This window comes from Dermacentor andersoni, chromosome 2, assembly GCF_023375885.2.
Source record: "Dermacentor andersoni chromosome 2, qqDerAnde1_hic_scaffold, whole genome shotgun sequence".
Lineage (NCBI taxonomy): Eukaryota > Metazoa > Arthropoda > Arachnida > Ixodida > Ixodidae > Dermacentor > Dermacentor andersoni.
This window is the reverse complement of record NC_092815.1, coordinates 125,748,696-125,767,020: the sequence shown is the minus strand read 5'-3', so window position 1 is coordinate 125,767,020 and position 18,325 is coordinate 125,748,696. Positions and strand designations below refer to the sequence as shown.

At 46.6% G+C, this 18,325-nt stretch overlaps 1 protein-coding gene across 1 annotated transcript in view; it reads left to right on the top strand.

Moving 5' to 3' along the window:
- The window catches only part of LOC126541154 (sorting nexin-13-like), a 57,571-nt gene extending 49,307 nt beyond the window's left edge, over positions 1–8,264 (top strand). The window contains exon 25 of the mRNA XM_050187835.2: positions 603–8,264. Coding sequence (XP_050043792.1) covers positions 603–868 — 266 coding nt within the window. The 3' untranslated portion in view covers positions 869–8,264. The remainder of the gene's footprint in view (positions 1–602) is intronic.
- The last annotated feature ends 10,061 nt before the right edge of the window (positions 8,265–18,325 follow it).

Genomic DNA, 18,325 nt, shown 5'->3' with positions numbered 1-18,325 from the left:
TTGGCATAATTATTTTTTCACACTTAGTAAAAGTGCAAGCAAGTGCTTTTAGAAAGATGTAGCAGCAGCAACTAAATAGATAAAGATTCCATGACATAGGTGTGTAGTGTAACTGTGCCTTGTTATCAAGTGTGTATAACACCTAGCCCTTGCTTGTGAAAGGCGCCAGTCATTTTTATGTGGCTAGAATCTGATTTACACATTTTCCTTCTCTTTGTGAAAAATCCAGAAATAATTTGTTGCAGACCAAATTATCTGTACGTTGTTGTGTGCATTTCTTTAAGTGAGGCGGTTCCTTTTTTTTCACCCTGTATTCCCCTTCTCCACACTGTCATCAAAGCAGGTAGGGACTGCTCATAACTGAAACTGTTAAGAAAGAGAATCTGGTTGTGGAATCCATATAACATTCCTGCGCTCTCTCTCTCTTTCTCCCCCCCCCCTTTTTTTTTTTAATGCTTAAGTGCATTTGTGGATCAAGAGTCTGTTTTTAGAAGAGCCCTTTTCAGGGCAGCCAACTTTCAGGCTCCTGAAATTCATCTGCTCTGAGCGACACAGAAAACTGCACTTTGTCTGTGCTCATGCATGCCCTTTCGTCTCCGCAGATGAGCTGAAACACATCATTGGGAGTGACACGACGAGGCGAGGCATGCTGTGTGTGTTTGAGATGTTCCAGCATGCACCGCTCAATCGGAGGCTCACCTATGTACTGCTGGAGGGCTTCCTTGCTACCCTATTCCCCAACAACCGCTTCACCGAGCTGTTCCGCAAGATGCATGCAGAGTCGCCCACCATATCGACCACCTCGTTGTCTTCCAATTCCAGCAGGGACGTCATAAGCATTGGTGCCAGGCGCATCGAGGTGCGGTGACGTCTGTCCTGCGTTACCGTGTGTCACGTAACAGCATTGGTTGTTATTCTCCTCAGCCCTCCTCCCGGAAGCTCCCTTCCCCACCCATACTTCTGTTGCTCATTTCATATCTCTTCCTTTTTTCCTTTTGATGCAATTTCAAGTTGACTGGCAGGAAGGCCATGATTACCTCGCCACGTGAGCTTGGATTGCGTTATGTGATAGCTTGCACGCATCTTTTGCCGCGAGCCTTAAATATGAATCCACATAGGAGCAAGTTTGTTGTCTTGCTTCCGTTCTTATTATGATGCCGCGGAATGACAAACATGCCTGACACTGCACCGTCTCGCAAACATTGGCAGTATAGTCGCGGACATTGCTGGGTCTGTGAACTGTCAAGAGTCAACAGTGGTGCAGCACAACCAGTTCCTTTCAGACCGTTAAAAGTCTACATTTAGTGGCCGTCGCAGTTCTCTTGTTTGTTAAACTAAGACCAACTATTGAGAGGGTGCTGCCATCATGGGCTCTAAGAATGCTCCTGAATTTGGTTAACCTGGGTATGCATTTGCACAGTGGGCTTTTTCTTTAGGACATGTGTCTATTATTGCAGAACGTGTGGACATTTTTTCTTATACCAAAGTTTTTATCTTACTACCAGAGTTTTTTTTTTTTTTAGATAATGTTTACACTGTTGCTGCTCTCTTTGTTCATGTGTTAAATAGTTTAACTGCTAATCTGGAGCACATTGTATGACCTAGGTAAGTGCAGCTCCTTTGATCCCAAGGTGATATTTTGGGAAAAGCCTTTCTACGACATGCCTATCCTTACTGTGTCGGGTTTGTCATACCGTGCACATGTTTTATCATTTAGGCACTGTACAGTTATTCCCCCCTTTATCTTTTCTACATCATTTACACTCGCCTTGCAGTTGTGTGTCCCATGCTTAATGTAATCGTTTTTTGTGACTGATGTTCGAGAGTTGGCACTCTCTTGGAACACAAAATTTGCTGTATTATACATTATATGTATACACTCGTGACACGGATATATATACTGCATTTTTGAAGGATTCAGTATGCTGGAAAATAAAATAAAGTATATATATATATTTTTTTTTATAATTTATGGTTCAGCTAACATTTTTTCTTTCCCCAACATCATTACCGACATCCAAACAGGGGTGAAATAAAGGATGAGACCAGTATCATTCATGTAGCCTCTCATTTCGCTAAAGTGTAGATGATCTCACCAGAGTATACCTGTCTGTATTTCACTGAATTTCATGGCGGGTGGTAGAATGGGAAAAAGAAAAGCTTCTGTCCATGCAGCATCTCCAGGCATTGCTTGGATTCAACATAAATTCAACCAATTTCAGCAATATATTACCTCTATTGCCACCTTGCAGCGACAATTGCAACAAAACATTTCAGCAGCCGTGTGTTGCCATTCATTAAGGATTGCAGCAAACTGCCTCGAAAGATCCCTTTGAGATAATGTCCAGGCCTTAATGCAATGTTGCTGTTTACTCAGTTATGTAAATCTGATGGTAGTTTGTGAGTACACATTGTGACACAGTTTTGTGAAGTGCATGAAGGCCAGAGAAAATTTTCCTCTCTCTCTTTCTTTTTTATGTAAATATGAAGCATCACTGCTTGTCTCTGCTATCGCTCTCCCACACATCACAACTTTATTGACAGTGGGCAGCGCAACCCGGACGAAAGACTCGTCCAGGTTGCGGTGCCCACCCATAGGAACATGTTCAATCACCAACTCGCCCAGCTTGCCGTGTTAATTCAGTTTATTGATAGTGCATGTTGATGGAACACAATCCACACATTTGTTATATTCATGGTCCACGTTGATAATTTTTAGCAAGTGGGGTTGAACATTATGCTGATGCAGGCAGCTTTGGTTATTTCCACTTAGAGCAACTCTTAAACTTTATAGAGCAAGTCGTTAGAATTTGTTCGTATGTACTTATCTGACTAAACCAGTGCTGCTCTACACTGTTTGCATGACTGAATTCTTTCTGTAGAAATGATACTGTTAACATTATCTCACTTGAAAGTTAACAATCTCTCAGACGACATTCACACGAGAGCTTCAGAACTTGTGTGTTTGTCACTCCTTCTTAGTGATCACTTATTGCTACCAGAACCGAGAGTGAGCAATGGTATTGCAAGGTGCTTGTTTATGCTCCAAGTTACTGGCTTCTGATTGGTTTCATGGTTTAACATGGTGCACAAAACCACAAAAAATTACCTCTGAAGCTCTGACACCTGTTTGCGACATGGCAGATACCAGGTGCCAAATGGTGTCTGTGCCTGCCAGTTTGTGAAGCCTGCATTTTGATACCACTGACATGCCACACACATTCTCCCGCTAGTGCAGAAGCAATACCTTTGTGGGGACATCATAAAACTGTGAAGCCCTCTGTGTGTCTTCACATACAAGCCTTTGTGTCACTAAAACGGTTGCTGGCTCTTGTTGGAAAAGTCCTATGATTATTCAAGCACTCTGAAACTTGAAACTTTAAATAGCAAGACCAGGAGTTCTCCTCATGTTGAACTTTTTGCAAGTACTAGGTATGCCGTAGGACCCTCACTACAGGGCTCAGGGTCGATTCCAGCGACACACAGTGTCCCAGCTCTCTTCTGTGCAAAATAATTTATGGCACTTTATCTCGTGTTGCACAGTGCTGCCCGTTTACTTTTCACATTTTAGGCCTAGCATATACCACTAGTGCAGTGCAGCAACATGAAGGTCATGTTGTCACACCTATGAATCGACAAGATTTCAACGACAGTGTTCGAAACTGCGGCAACCGTTGTTGAGTTAGGATCCTCATGCATTTCGAAACATGAACTAAAATATGGCTGTGAACTATGGGTAGTGCCAGAATTTTTGTTTTGGGGGCCAGAGCCTAATTCCATATTTTCGTTAGAGGTGCAGGAAGGCATTTCATTACTGGTCCCTTACTGCAGCATTGAGGTAGGAGGGGGCCAATAGTGGTGAAGGGCAAAAGAAAATTTTGAGGGGTCGACCTCCATCATCACCGCTGCCCCTGACAACTAGACATCACTGCTAGAGTTTAAGCTTTTCATTAGGAATGAGAGTCTTGGCTAGTTCATCATGCACATTCGTTTTAATGCATTGTATCTGCAACTTGCCATGGGTAGTCTGCACATTCGTTATGAACAGGGAAAACTTAGATTCCCAATTTCTTGCTTCAAACTCTGCTTGTACTACTGATGGAGAGATGGCCATTGCACTGTTTTAAGACGCAACTTCCCAGGAAGCGTTATTCATGCCATCCATGAAATCTGTCACTTCAAGTATCGAATATAATAACACACATCCCACCTCAGTGCCATTTTTTAGCATATAGGACGTTCTTCATGACATTTACGAGCCTTACCTCCTGCTGTTAACTGTATTCCCAGTCTAGAAACTGTGGTACACCTGTAGTTGTGCCCCTAAGCTCTTGCCAGCAGAACACAGGGTGACGTCTTCTTGTACCTGTCGTCTCGCAGCCAGGCAGAGCACATAATGCTGATGCTTGTCCATCAAATGGCAGCTGCAATACTTGGGAGAGATGCAAAAAGATGCTGGCCTCCTGTACCTCTGGCAAATTTAAAGGTTTCCTTCTCCCCTAAGCCAGTGTGGCTTTGTCAAATGCATTGACTGCAGAAAGACCACATGTAGCAACTGTCGCCATTGCAGTATACGTCCATTTGGGAAGTATATTGCCGTGTTGTTCAGCGTGGGCCTGTGGAGTGCAATTTTGAAACGGAGTCAACGCAGTGGAGATTGAAGTTAAACATTGAGAAGAGGCCTTAACGCTTATCGTCAATATAAGGCATGCTTCCCAAAGCACTGACAAGGTGCATAGAAACAGTTTGGTGTTCAACAAAAAGTTTCTAATGCCAGGACATTGCTTTGCATGGAACATAAACGTGGCAGTAGGTTGTCAGTATTTTAGTTGCATTATGTAAGTTACTGTCAAGTTTTGACCATTGTGCTGTTACTTCTGCTGTTAGGTAGAAAAACAGTAAATGCCTAAAACAATTTTGAGGTCACTTCACTGTGCCTTGCATTCTTAACACTTCGCATCAAACCAGGCTTCACTCTTAAAGCTCCCTGATCACTGCACCTGTGCTTTTAGGTGCAATGATGCCTTTGCTGAGAGCATTTTGCGTGGGTTGAATCATTCCGCTTATATAAGTGCAGCTGTATTTGTAGCCCCACATCTCATCACTGCAAATTTATTTGCTTCAGTGAAAAGGTGGATGTGAAACAATTGCATTGTATGTCTAAGTAGTAGAATAGGGCGCAAAAGATGGGCCAGGGAAATTCACTGTAATACTTTAATTGGCATAAATGTGCTAAAAAAAAGGGGGGGAGAGCTACAATGGCGTTGAGAGTCCAATAGGCATACCTTTCTTGTATTTTATTTGTTTGTGTGCAGCAAAGCTTATTTTAATAGTTATAAGTGCTCTGGCACTTGCACCCGTCAGCCAACTATTTGGCTGGCAAACTCCCCATCTGGCAAGGGCACTGTAGCGTACGAAGCTTAGAATTTGCTTGTCTTGCTGATTTCCTTCTCATATTAACTTTATAGCGTACTGCATCAGAGCTATGCTTTGAGTGTAAGTTCAGAATTCTGCATTTTATTTTCAGTGCATCTCGTGTTTTAAGAAATGTTAGTGATTTCAAATTTTCTGAGTGCAGTACAAGATGACTTGCTAGTTGCTTGGCTTCTGCACACTCTGCACTGAAAAAGATAATGCAACTGCCCTATACAATTAAATATTTTCAGTCCATCTCTCTCACATATACCATTCTTTTTGCCAGTGGAAGTAGATGACATGAAAATAATGGCACGCATTCAATCGGGGTTACTTACATGTGGCTCAGTTTAATGTCGCATAGGGATGCCTATCGCTCCATCGACATACTGCATTTGACGTTGCATCATCCAAAACTGAATGTATCTTCGAAAGTGATCTATCAAGAATGCAAATGGTCCAAGTAGGAGCGCCGTTGTGTGATGGGACAAACCATGCATTTAGTATCCATTGTGCTGCACACAACAGCGACATCTAATCATACAGGGTCTAGTATAACTTAAAATTTTAACACTTATTACATGATATGAATAGGTTGTACATGCTAAGATAGAGCATTTATCAATTTCTACAAAGTTTCAGTGAAAGAAATGTGAACTGTCAGACTCCAGAAAAAGAGAGAAAGAATACATTCTTTCTTAGAATATGTTTCTTTTTTTTCTGTTTTATTTTTATGCATGTGATCTGACATTTCAATTTCTTTCACTGCATGTTTGTACAAATTGATAGTAGATGTGACAGTGAAGGCACTATTTAGGACACATTATGGGCTGATGATGATGATCAGCACCTTGCAGATTAGCCACAAGCCATGGCCAACACTGCACTATAATAAGTGCAGCCGATATATGGCAGTTTAATTGGATACTAGCCATCTATTAAATAAGTACTGGCACAAAAACATTGCCTCACTTTTTTTACCTTTGTATAGCTGCCAGCTCTGTAATCATAGCATGGGGCCCCAATTCCTCACACAACAATATATCAGATGTTAATGCAATCAGTTGAAAACTTGTATTGGCATACAATGTATTGAGCAGGTCTCACAGTCACATAGCAGAAATTGAAGATGATCATCGCGTAATGTCAGAAGCTGCTGATGCATGCGTCAGTCAGCCTACTGGCACAGTGGTTGCAAGATACGCAATTACTTTGTTGCTTAAAGTTGGGCATGTGCTGCCAAATCAGCCATTCTTGCCTCCTTCTATTTGCACTTGTCCGCGTTCGACACTGGATGAGTCTTGTTTTCTACTGTCTTTTCTCTCAGAATGCAGACTGGCGCTCTTACCTCCTCACTCCTGGTAATTGTTCTAGTGTCTAATATGCTCGGCTTTCAGTGATGCTGTTTGTCATGGTGCACTCTATGACCACTGCACCGTGCCGAGTGACCAACCCATGTGTCAATGGTTCGTGATGCTATGTGACCACCACCTCCAATTTCTGTAATGTATCTAGAAAACATGCTAAACACACCTTATTCAGTGGAGCCACTCTTCACTTGGCACATGTTTTGAACTGGTCACATTAGAAAATAACCTAAATAATTTCTTGCACCTTCAAGGAATTGAAGCCCCCATGCTTGGTTACTGAGCCAGCAACTACATAATAAAGGGACACACTGTGGAGCATGTGTCATCACCGTGAAAAGTGTGCGATACGCATACCTACAAAGCAAAGCCTGTAATTTAAAGTTTCAGTCAGCAGTTGCACATGTGACCAATGCTGTGTTTTGCTCATCTAGAGGTGCTTTTCCACTGAAATTCACACATTATACAGGTTTGATGCTGATCAGTACATTATGCACCTTCATCAGTCTTGATTAGGCACACGCTGTGTTCTCATTTGTGTGGCTGCAGCAGCCATTTTGTATGCTCACTCATTCACACCCCTGGCACTTCTTTTGAAGGAAGTTAGCAAGAAACGAAATGCTGTGTTGTCATCAAAAATACATTGTAAAAGGCCCTTCTTTTTATCCTTTAACTACAGGACAGTGAGCAAAATGATACATGTTTGAAAAATACACTGCACGAAGTGAATGGCAGTGGTCAAACAAGGGGTGTCACTGGAGGCAATGTTTTCGACAAGTGAACTTTTCTTTGTCTGGACAACTTTGCATGTTGTTATTCTGTTCACTAAGCAAACTTTCGATTATGCACAGTTGCGTTCATACTACAGCAGGCTGTAATTGCTGTACAGTCAGTCAATACAGAAGCAAACTGTAGTGTTGTTATTGGACTCTGCTGAAAGAAGTGTCGTTTCTGGTGTCACTTGAAACCAACCTCCGTTCTATGTATTTTATAAACGGTGTCATTTACAAAAACAGTGTCATTTTTATTGCTTCCTTCTTGTGCGTTCTGTTTGGTAAGCAAAGTTTCGGTCATGCATAATAGTTTTTGTGTCAGCCATGGTCAGACTACATCGGGCTGTGATTGGTTCTACGTGTTTCTGCAGTATTTTCTAAAGCAGCCAACTTGGATTTTGCCTGTGTAAGGTGAGTATGTGAGCCTTCCACTCCCTTAGTATAGGCACTGCAAAGCATTGTGTTTACCACTGTGCTGCTCTTGTACATTACTGTATGATATTTTGCAAGCTGTGAGCATTTTTTTTTCTTTTTTTATTGAAGTTGTATAGTCGCACGCTGGAACGTGTGATAGGTAGATCAAGATGCAAATGAAGAGATACATGAAAGCCTGCAATGCTCCGTGATGTCAAGAACTGTCTTTGCACAAAGACTACGAAATTCCCATTTATATGTTGTCTTTGTGAATAAAGATATTGGGAAAGAGCAATACTGTGTGATTTCTTTGTATCACTTATGCTTCAATTGTATAGAAGATGTGTGTATGTCATAATTAGAGACCGGATGTTTAAGCACTAAAAATTGGTGTTCTAGATTCCTTTAACAGCCACTAAACCTGTCAAGGCATATATACCGTAAAAACCGGACTATAGGTCGGACCGGAATGTAGGTCGATTCTCCAACTAACAAATTCTAAAAATGAAAAAAATCTTTTTCAATGGCAAAAGTACCGAAAGACACCCTTACCTTGAAACAAATGCAACTCATGCACAATAGTGACAGTATTTATTTAAATGCTACTCGCATGTGCACCCGGTCAATTTTTAACAGTATCGCGCGACCATTGACCCGTGTGCTTGTCAGCACCTTATTAACGGCGCTGAGCGGTGAAACAAACGAGACATGCGCATGTGTACACGTGCGCTTACTTTCGCTATTTCACCGCTCTGTGCCGTGATGACAAGGTGCTGACAAACATGCGGGTCGATGGTCGCGCCATACTGTTAAAAATTGGCCGGGTGTACAGTACACAGAAGGGCACAAAGTGCGCAAGCGCTACTACGAACCAGAGCAACGCCTTTGATCAGAGTCGTCCAAACTAGAGTCTGATGACGAGTGCTTCTCGCTGCCCAGTCCAGAGATGCGCGCAATCTCTACCGCTTTCAAACGAATGCATTCGGCAGTCACAGGCCGCGATCTTAAACGCAGCGCCCGGACGAACTCCGCAACCTTGTCTTCCAGTTCTGTGGTCGGCCCACGAAATGACGTTTTCTGTTGGTTTGCTGCTTCTGCCTCCGCCAGTACCGAATGCTCTTTTCGGATACTCCAAATTCGTTCTGTGCCGCGAGGTCGCCGTGGGCTTCCACCCACCTTGTCGACTTTTTCTTGAAGGCGACGATGAATTGCCGTCGGCTTCCGCTCATATTGAAACAAAATGTGAAAAAGCAGCCTTTAACCAGTATAACTTTGTAACAATGTAAACGCAAGTTGGCAGTGCCACAATGTCGCCACGCCGCGCTGCTGCTCATGGCCATGGCGAAGGTGGCTCTTTACTTCATCCGTCCATTGTTGCAAGACTTTCGTAGTTTTTCTGCCAATGTCCGGTATAAAAGACGAGGGTTGACTTTTCGCAATGGTTTTTTGAAAAAAGTTCGACTTATATTCCGGTTTTTACGGTAGGTGCCAAATAATGTCCTTTAGGCATGTATAGGCTGAATTATAAACTTCTGCTGTGCATCTGGGAATGAATTGTGAAATCTAAGGAAGACTGCCCACTAAACCCCTGTTTATTGATAGTAATTTTCTTGATAAAATGGATGAGGCAAGTTACCTTGGTTACAAGATTTACCTGAAATTTAGCGTGACTAGACATCACGAGAATAGTATAACCGAGAAATTGAGGTAAATGCAGGGCATGATTAGAGACTCCCCCGGGACATTCAAGCACTTGCCCGATGACGAAAGCACTCCTCAGTTAAATTCTGTCGCTAGTACTTGCAAAAAACATACTTGTATTATACTATAAAATAAAATAAAATGCTACTTGCCCAGTTCTGTTTCATTTTTTTAGAAAAGAGAACTCATTGAAATTACCCTTGACAACGACGCGGACGGTCGAAAGATTTCGTTTTCACTCGTCTTCGCGCCGCCCACGCTTTCGCGTTTCAGTAGTGTTGTTATCGCATAATACTGCACTAGTTTTGCTGGCTCGCCAAACCCGGACACGCTGAAAGTAGCAGAAATCCAACTTGCATGTGATGTCGCGGGATGCCCAAATGGTTTACGCCACTTGACCAAACAGCAGCTGCAGCGGCGAATCCACCGCTCTGCATGCACTCTGTCTTTCTATCTGTCTTGGCTCACTAACGGTAGCAAAGGGTGGTGATAGCGTATGCAAAATCACCGCACCCTTGCTTGTGTGGCAGGAGATTTGATTTTCGAAAAAGGCATTCGGACCTTTTAGATGCAATTTTCTCGTAAACTAACTCTCTTCATGGGAAGCAGCAAGAATTTCAAAGTCATGACGTGCTTTCTAGTGCAATTTTGCAATTTGTGGACGCGTTCTGAGTGCTGCTAGACTACTGTAAGGAACTAGGCAGTAGTATAAAAGGGGAAAGAGCCTGGCATGGCTTAGTGAGGGTTGTGTCGTGCTTGCTGACTGAGCGGTTGAGTTTCGGCGTAGTTCTAATGCTTGCTGGGAACGAGAACAAAAATGGCAACTCTCCCGAAGTCACTTTGCAGTGTCCTGTGTGAACCTGAACGTGAGAATGAGGCCTTCTCTGTGCGCTGCGCTCAAGAAACGCCGAGAGACGACCGACTTCGGTTATGAGCATCATCGAGCGACATCCCTCCGGACAGCGGATGCAGTCCCCTGACCATCGGGATCTCCTCCCGGCGAGGCGGTCTGTTACGTTTCGCCTACGACGCGCGGTATAGCCTGCGCGGATGCAACGGACGCCGGGGCTTCGTTCAAAGCAGCGAACATTTTGGCCCGTTCGGCGCTGCCGCAACGCCTCCCGCCAAGCGCGTCCAGGCATGTTTCAATGCCACGTGTCTTCGTGCGTGCGTGTGTGTGTGCATGTTGGTGCCCACGCTTGTCAAAGCGCGGCAGCCGGGGAGAGGAGCTCCCCAACTGTGAAGCGAGGAGGTCTGACCGGCGCCGGCCCGGCGGATGCGTCACTTCTCGTCTCAACGTGTCCGTGCGTCGCCGTCACGTGCGCCTCTCGCAAGCCGTTCCTTCTTGCCCTCGACTCCGAGAGTATAAAAGCAGCAGCCCACGGACGCCGAGAGAGGCTCCGATTTCTTCCGTCGAGTAACGTGGTCTCCCGTCTCTCCACTTCGGTCGACCTGACCGGCCGCTCTTTTGCGATGTTATAATAAACAAGTTGTTCTGTTAGCAGCCGACTCATCCTTTGCCAGGGCCTTCGGATGCTTCCAGCTGTGCCCCAGGCCAACGCTACCCTTGGGGCTTGCGACCCAGATGCAACAATTATTATTATTATTATTATTATTATTATTTTTATTATTATTATTATTATTATATCGTTGTTGTTAATTATTGCATCTTGTTAATTATTTGTATATGTGTTTCGATTTATCGTGCATGTAATGTCCGCCTCTCTAAGTAACACAGATCAAGGATTAATATTACGCTATCTGCAACGAATTTCTGCATATATTCCGTACAACTTAAATATTACCACCCTGTATAAGAATTGCAGAATGGGTTACGAGGGAAGCACAACCGAGGATAGCAGGTAACCTGCTGTTCTGACGAAATTAAAAAAATTTGCAGGCATAGGATACAGTCACGTTGCCTGGGACGCAAGACAGACGCCATTGGAGATAGATGAGAGTGTCCTGTTACACTGAAGACATGCCCGACATCGCCGACGTTGACGCTGCGGCCTGCATTCTCTCATTTCTCTTTGTCATTCTCCGAATTTTCGGACATGGGCAACGAGCAACGTCATAACGCCACTTCGTTGGCCCTCATTCAGCATGTTTAATATGCGGCTACCGGGCCCTTACTACGGTTGTTGTCCACCAGAACGGCGGTATAATGAAGGCGATGAAATGACGACGAGGGCATGTTGGTGTTGGAGCTCACGACCGCGCTTATGCGTGCATCGCATGCCACCCCGAGACGCCTCGGTTCGCATTATATCCGGGGCTTCATTGCACTATGTCCGATACCGGTCAATCCCACGAAACAGCCGTCAGGGCTCAGAAAGTTGGGGGAAGAGGCAAAGGAATGCTTCGCTTTAAAAGAAGCCAAGGTGTGACCATGCGTTGACACCAGCGAACTTTCCCAATTCAATCACCGGTCGAAGCGCGAAGCCTGCAATGACTCGGGCATGGGCTTCTTCCCCGAACCCTCTCCATACCCCTCCTCGCTCGCGGGTATTAAATACACACGCACTTTTCGAGTTCTGGCTGATGTCTCGGTTTGGCCGGTACCGGACATAGTGCAAAAATGCACCGGATATATAGTGCAAATCGACGCGGCTCGGGGCGGCATGGTGATGCACATTAAAAGGGCTTTAATGCACATAAGCGTGGGTCGCGGGCTCCAACACGCCTTCGCTTTTTTTTTTCATCACTTTCGTTCCATTGCGATCATTCCTTCACTGTCATGTCGTCACCGCCGTATTAATTCTGTCGTCGTCACTGCTTTGTCATATCGACGTCGTCACACCGTCATCGTCGAGCTGTCGTCGTCATTGAGTCGCCCGCATGTTTCATCGTCGTCATTTTGTTGTAGTGTTTCCACTGTCGTCACCCACTGTCATGGTAATGTGACATGCTTTGACGGTGAAGTGAGCGAGAACGATAACTACTCCAAAGACTACGAAAAGCGCAGCCTGGCTCATGCTCTCTTCTGTCTTCGTCAACGATATTTTTTTCTTAAATACACATATAGAAAATAGTTTTCCAATAAATGGAGTTTTTATTTCGATAGCAATTACGTGGACACTCCAGGAGAAGGTTTGTGCTCTTCATCTCCTTTTCGACTTAAGCTGCGGCCGCGCGCAACCTATATATATATATATATATATATATATATATATATATATATATATATATATATATATATATATATATATATATATATATATATTTATATATATGTATGTATGTATGTTGTTACGTTTCGCCTACGACGCGCGGTATTGGCGGCGAGGAGTTACGGAGTCGCCATCTATCGGAAGCGCCTCGCTGGCGTAGTATGAGGGATCACGTGGCGCGCTCCTCATAGGTTTTGCTGTCAGCGCTCACTGAAAACACCACGCGCGAGCTCTCCCGGACATTTCTATAAGTACTTTCGAAACGAGATAAGTTTCTTACTGTCTAAATAATAATCTTGGGCAAACTGAAAGCACACAATCGTTTACAGACGCTATCTCTTTTCCGAATACGTACAGTGAACGCCACTGCGCGCGGTCGCCGCGATGGAGTCTCCCGAACCGGCTTCTTGCGTGAAAGGTAGGTAAACGCTGAGAGCAAACTATGTGAAATATGTTCTTATAGTGTTTGTATAACTAAATGGAGTGTAATAGAACGAAGCCTCAATGCAGCGATCGCGCAGATTCGCAGCGACCGACTGCGCGTCTGCATGCTTGTCCGCGCACTGTTTCGCTTTCTCCGCGCGCGCGTTTTCGCACCGTGCCATGAGCTTTAAACCGCAGAATATGAGCATTTGACAATATACATGCAACCATTGTTGCGTGGGCGCTATCACAGCTGTTCAAAAATAATTTCATTGTAGACACTTCGACGCCTGATGTGCCGTCGCGACGATTCAATATTTTTTTTTTCTTCTAAATTCTTTGACCTTTCAATACTATTTCTCGAGTTGCGTCACACTGTATGTTTATCGGTGTTCTCAGCGTGCAATTTCCCGCTGCCCCTTTTTTGTAATCCAGTGCATTTATTCATAACACAAACATGACCATATGCCATGCTTTTCTTTAAATGTGCTTCTTACCGCTGCCTTTCCACTCCAGTGAACTTGCCAGTATCTATAGCATCGACAAGTTCATAGACCAAGCCGTCACGACATTAGTCGGGCAGCGGGCCCGGGCGAGCGTCTCAGTGCGCGTTTTCAGAACATCGCAGACCGGGCGCCGTTGCAGAAATCTTCCTCGCGTCTGTGCTTGCTGCATACCCGAGTTGTAGCCGATGACTGTTTGCCGGTTTTATGTTTCGCGAGCCAAGCTTCACGCAGCTTCTTGTCCTGCGGCTACGTGTGAATAAGGCTGACACCGGCCTCCGTTACGTGCGTCCGGCCCTGCGGCACCGAGCAGTACCCTACCATGTTGCGCGCCTTCAAAGGCAGCCACTACCTATTGTAGTGCTTTCAAGCGTTGTAAAGGAGACACTCGAAGCGGGAAAATTTCGCCACTAAATGAGGACCGCAGCGTACGAGGGAATTTAAACTCGTTTTCAGCTCGCTTCGGCGCACCCGAAGCAGCCGACGCGGCCGCTATGTCCACGTGATCCCTCCTAGCACGTCACGCCGACGGTGGCGCCAGCTTTTCCAGTGGTGGAGCTCGAGGCCAATAGCCGGCGCGGATGCAACGGACGCCGGGGCTTCGTTCAAAGCGGCGGACATTTTGGCCCGTTCAGCGCCGCCGATACGCCTCCCCGCCAAGCGCGTCCAGGCGTGTTTCAGTGCCACGTGTCTTCGTGTGTGCGTGTGTGTGTGTGTGCCACGCTTGTCAAAGCGCAGCAGCCGGGGAGAGGAGCTCCCCAAGTGTGAAGCGAGGAGGTCTGATCGGCGCCGGCTCGGCGATGCGTCACTACACTCGTCTCAACATGTCTCTCAGCCTGTCCGGGCCCAGAGTCACGTGGTCTCATCCCGAGACGTTCCTTCTTGCCCTCAACTCCGAGAGTATAAGAGCAGCTGCCCCCGGACGCCGAGAGAGAGGCTCCGATTTCTCCTGTTGAGTTACGTGCTCTCCCGTCTCTCCACTTCGGTCGACCTGACCGCCCGCTCTTTTGCGATGTTAGAATAAACAAGTTGTTCTGTTACCAGTTGACTCATGCTTTGCCGGGACCTTCGGATGCTTCCAGTGCCCCAGGCCGCCAGGCCAACGCTACCCTTGGGGCTTGCGACCCATTTGCAACAACGGGCGTCAGCACTGAGATTCCAACAACTCGTGCCAGCGGTGCGATTTACAACAACTGGTTGCCAGCGGTGAGATCGCGACAACGGAGGCCAGCAGCGAAGATATGCGGTTGACTGTATGCTGAGCAGCACAACGACCATCCGGGAGCAGTGCAACGAGCCCTGTGTGATGACTGGTTGCCTGCAGCGGAACGACTGCGCTGAATTCTTGGCTGCGAGGTTTGGTGAGTGCGGGACTTTCTTCTTCTGAGTTTTGCCAGGCTTTTGTTAGTGTCAGAAACAGAGCTGGTAATTGTGGTTGTCGTTGCTGCCGGGTTAGTTTGCGGCAAGACAATAGTAGGCAGTAGAGAAAGCAGCATTCAGAGCAGCCATGGATTTGAAGTCGTTGCGCAAACCGATATTGCTGGAGCTTGCAAGAGAGTTGGGTCTGGATGTCTCAGACAAACTCAGAAAACCAGAACTGCTGAGGGCTATTCTTGAGTTAGAAGCTGAGGATGACGAGCTGTCGGATTGCCTTGAGACCATTGAGGAGCGGGCAAAAAGACATGAGCGCGAACTTAAAGAGCAAAGAGAGAGACAGGAGCGCGAACTTAAAGAGCAGAAAGAAAAAGAAGAGCGCGAACACGCTTTGGAAATGAAGCGTCTCGAGGTAGAGATGGAACGCGCTCGTAATGGAAGTCAGGCACACGGTGCAGGAGAACGAGTATCGTTAAAAATGACTGACCTGATGCGGCCGTTTAAGCTTGGAGAGGACATTGGTTTGTTCCTGGTTAACTTTGAGCAAACGTGCGAGAAGCAGGGGTTCTCTCGGGAAACGTGGCCACAGCGCTTGCTCACTTTGTTACCCGGCGAGGCGGCCGACGTAGTCGCGCGCTTGAATAGAGAGGAGGCAGAGGATTTCGACAAAGTGAAATCGAGTCTGCTAAAAAAGTACAGGCTGTCAGCGGAGGCGTTCCGTCGGAAGTTTCGGGAAAATGAGAAAGGCAGAAGTGAGTCATATACAGAGTTTGCCTACAGGCTAATGTCAAACATGCAGGAGTGGCTCAAAGAAGAGAAAGCGTTTGGTGACCACGAGAAAGTTCTGCATGGTTTCGGGCTGGAACAGTTTTATAGTCGGTTACCTGAGAACGTGCGGTACTGGGTCTTGGATAGGCCAGACGTTAGTACGGTGGCTAGAGCCGCTGAGCTAGCCGAGGAGTTTGTGACGCGTCGGGCTCGCGGAGCTAAGGACGGTCAAAAGGGTGAATTTGGCTCCAAGTTTGAGAGGCCGAAGTTCACACCCATGAGATCAAAGGGGGACACACGTAGTTCGGATGCGAGTGAAAGCAGTCCGACCGAACGTAAGGAGACGGCGGCAGCCGAAGCCGAACGCAGAAAACGGTTCGAGATGAGGCAAGCGCGCGTGTGTTATAGGTGTCAGAAGCCGGGTCACTTTTCGGCGCAGTGTCCAGAAACAAAAACAAAAGTCGTGTTTTTGTCGTTATGCAGCACTGACGAGAACATGAAGCTTCTCGAGCCTTACATGCGAGACCTCCTCGTGAACGGGAAAGAGTGCCGAGTGCTTCGCGATTCCGCAGCTACAATGGATGTAGTTCACCCCTCCTACGTGGAACCCGATATGTTCACGGGCGAGTGCGCATGGATCAAGCAAGCCGTGGAAGCTCATAGCGTGTGTCTGCCCGTAGCAAAAGTGCTTATTGAAGGACCTTTCGGAGCACTTGAGACGGAGGCCGCAGTGTCATCTATGCTGCCCCCCCAGTACCCGTACCTATTTTCGAACAGGTCCGATCACCTCCTGCGCGAAAAGGGGCTTTTGTTTGGTGAGGCTAGCGTTCAGGCCTTAACCAGATCGAAGGTTCGGGAGCTCGCTGCAAAGGCGGTAGTTGCGGGGCCGACGTTGTCGAACAATGAGAAAGGATCAGAGGCGCAACAAGCTGATATTCAGAGCACGCCCGAACTGAATCAAATTGAGCCTGTAGCGTTAAAGGCACCAGATACTGGAGAGGAAATGCCCGACACGGGAAAGTTAGAAGAGCTATCTGCAGATTTGCTCGTCGCGGCTACGTCAGACGGACTTAATAGGTTGCTAAAAGTCAGCCGGGCGGCTTTGATAGCTGAGCAAAAGAAGGATGGCAGCCTAGAAAACATACGCTGCATTGTCAAGGAAGGTATCGCCAAGAAAAATGCTCGTTTTGTGGAAAGAGGTGGGGTTTTGTACCGGAAGTATCTAGACCGCAGGGGAGTGGAGTTCGATCAGCTGATCGTGCCTCAGTGCTACCGTCAGGATCTGTTGCGCTTGTCGCATGGGGGTTCGTGGTCCGGACACCTAGGAGTTAAGAAAACTAAGGACCGTCTCTTGCAAGAGTACTATTGGCCAGGGTGTTTTCGGGACGCAGACCACTTTGTGAGGACATGTGACACCTGTCAGCGGGTGGGCAAACCAGGGGACAAATCGAGGGCGCCGTTGAAGTTGGTACCTATCATTACGGAGCCTTTTAGACGGCTCGTTATTGATACAGTGGGACCTCTGCCGGTAACAGCCACGGGGCACAGACACATGTGTGTGTGTGCCACGCTTGTCAAAGCGCAGCAGCCGGGGAGAGGAGCTCCCCAAGTGTGAAGCGAGGAGGTCTGATCGGCGCTGGCTCGGCGATGCGTCACTACACTCGTCTCAACATGTCTCTCAGCCTGTCCGGGCCCAGAGTCACGTGGTCTCAGCCCGAGACGTTCCTTCTTGCCCTCAACTCCGAGAGTATAAGAGCAGCTGCCCCCGGACGCCGAGAGAGAGGCTCCGATTTCTTCTGTTGAGTTACGTGCTCTCCCGTCTCTCCACTTCGGTCGACCTGACCGCCCGCTATTTTGCGATGTTAGAATAAACAAGTTGTTCTGTTACCAGTTGACTCATGCTTTGCCGGGACCTTCGGATGCTTCCAGTGCCCCAGGCCGCCAGGCCAACGCTACCCTTGGGGCTTGCGACCCATTTGCAACAACGGGCGTCAGCACTGAGATTCCAACAACTCGTGCCAGCGGTGCGATTTACAACAATGTATGTATCTTGGAGGCAGTCCGAGATGGGGTCGAAGGCTGCGCTTCGCTGTGTTCTCGCGCGCTTAGTTCGCGTTGAAGCGAGAGGCAGCACGAAGGGGAATTCACTCGCCACCCTTCAAAACGCCAGTGTTCTGACATCGAGTGTCCGCGGTCATCGAGTGAGATCTGGTCACGTTTGCCTGTGCGCGCGTAATAACGCGCTTGTTGATTTAGTTAGTAAGCGAATGTTTACAGCAGTTTATGCAACTGATAGAACGACTAACTTTACTTCGTATAACTGTCTAATAATTTGCTATCGCAATCAATGCTTCGCCTGTAGGGCAAAACTATGAGGTTTATTGCTTTTTTCCAGCGCGACAACATATTATCCC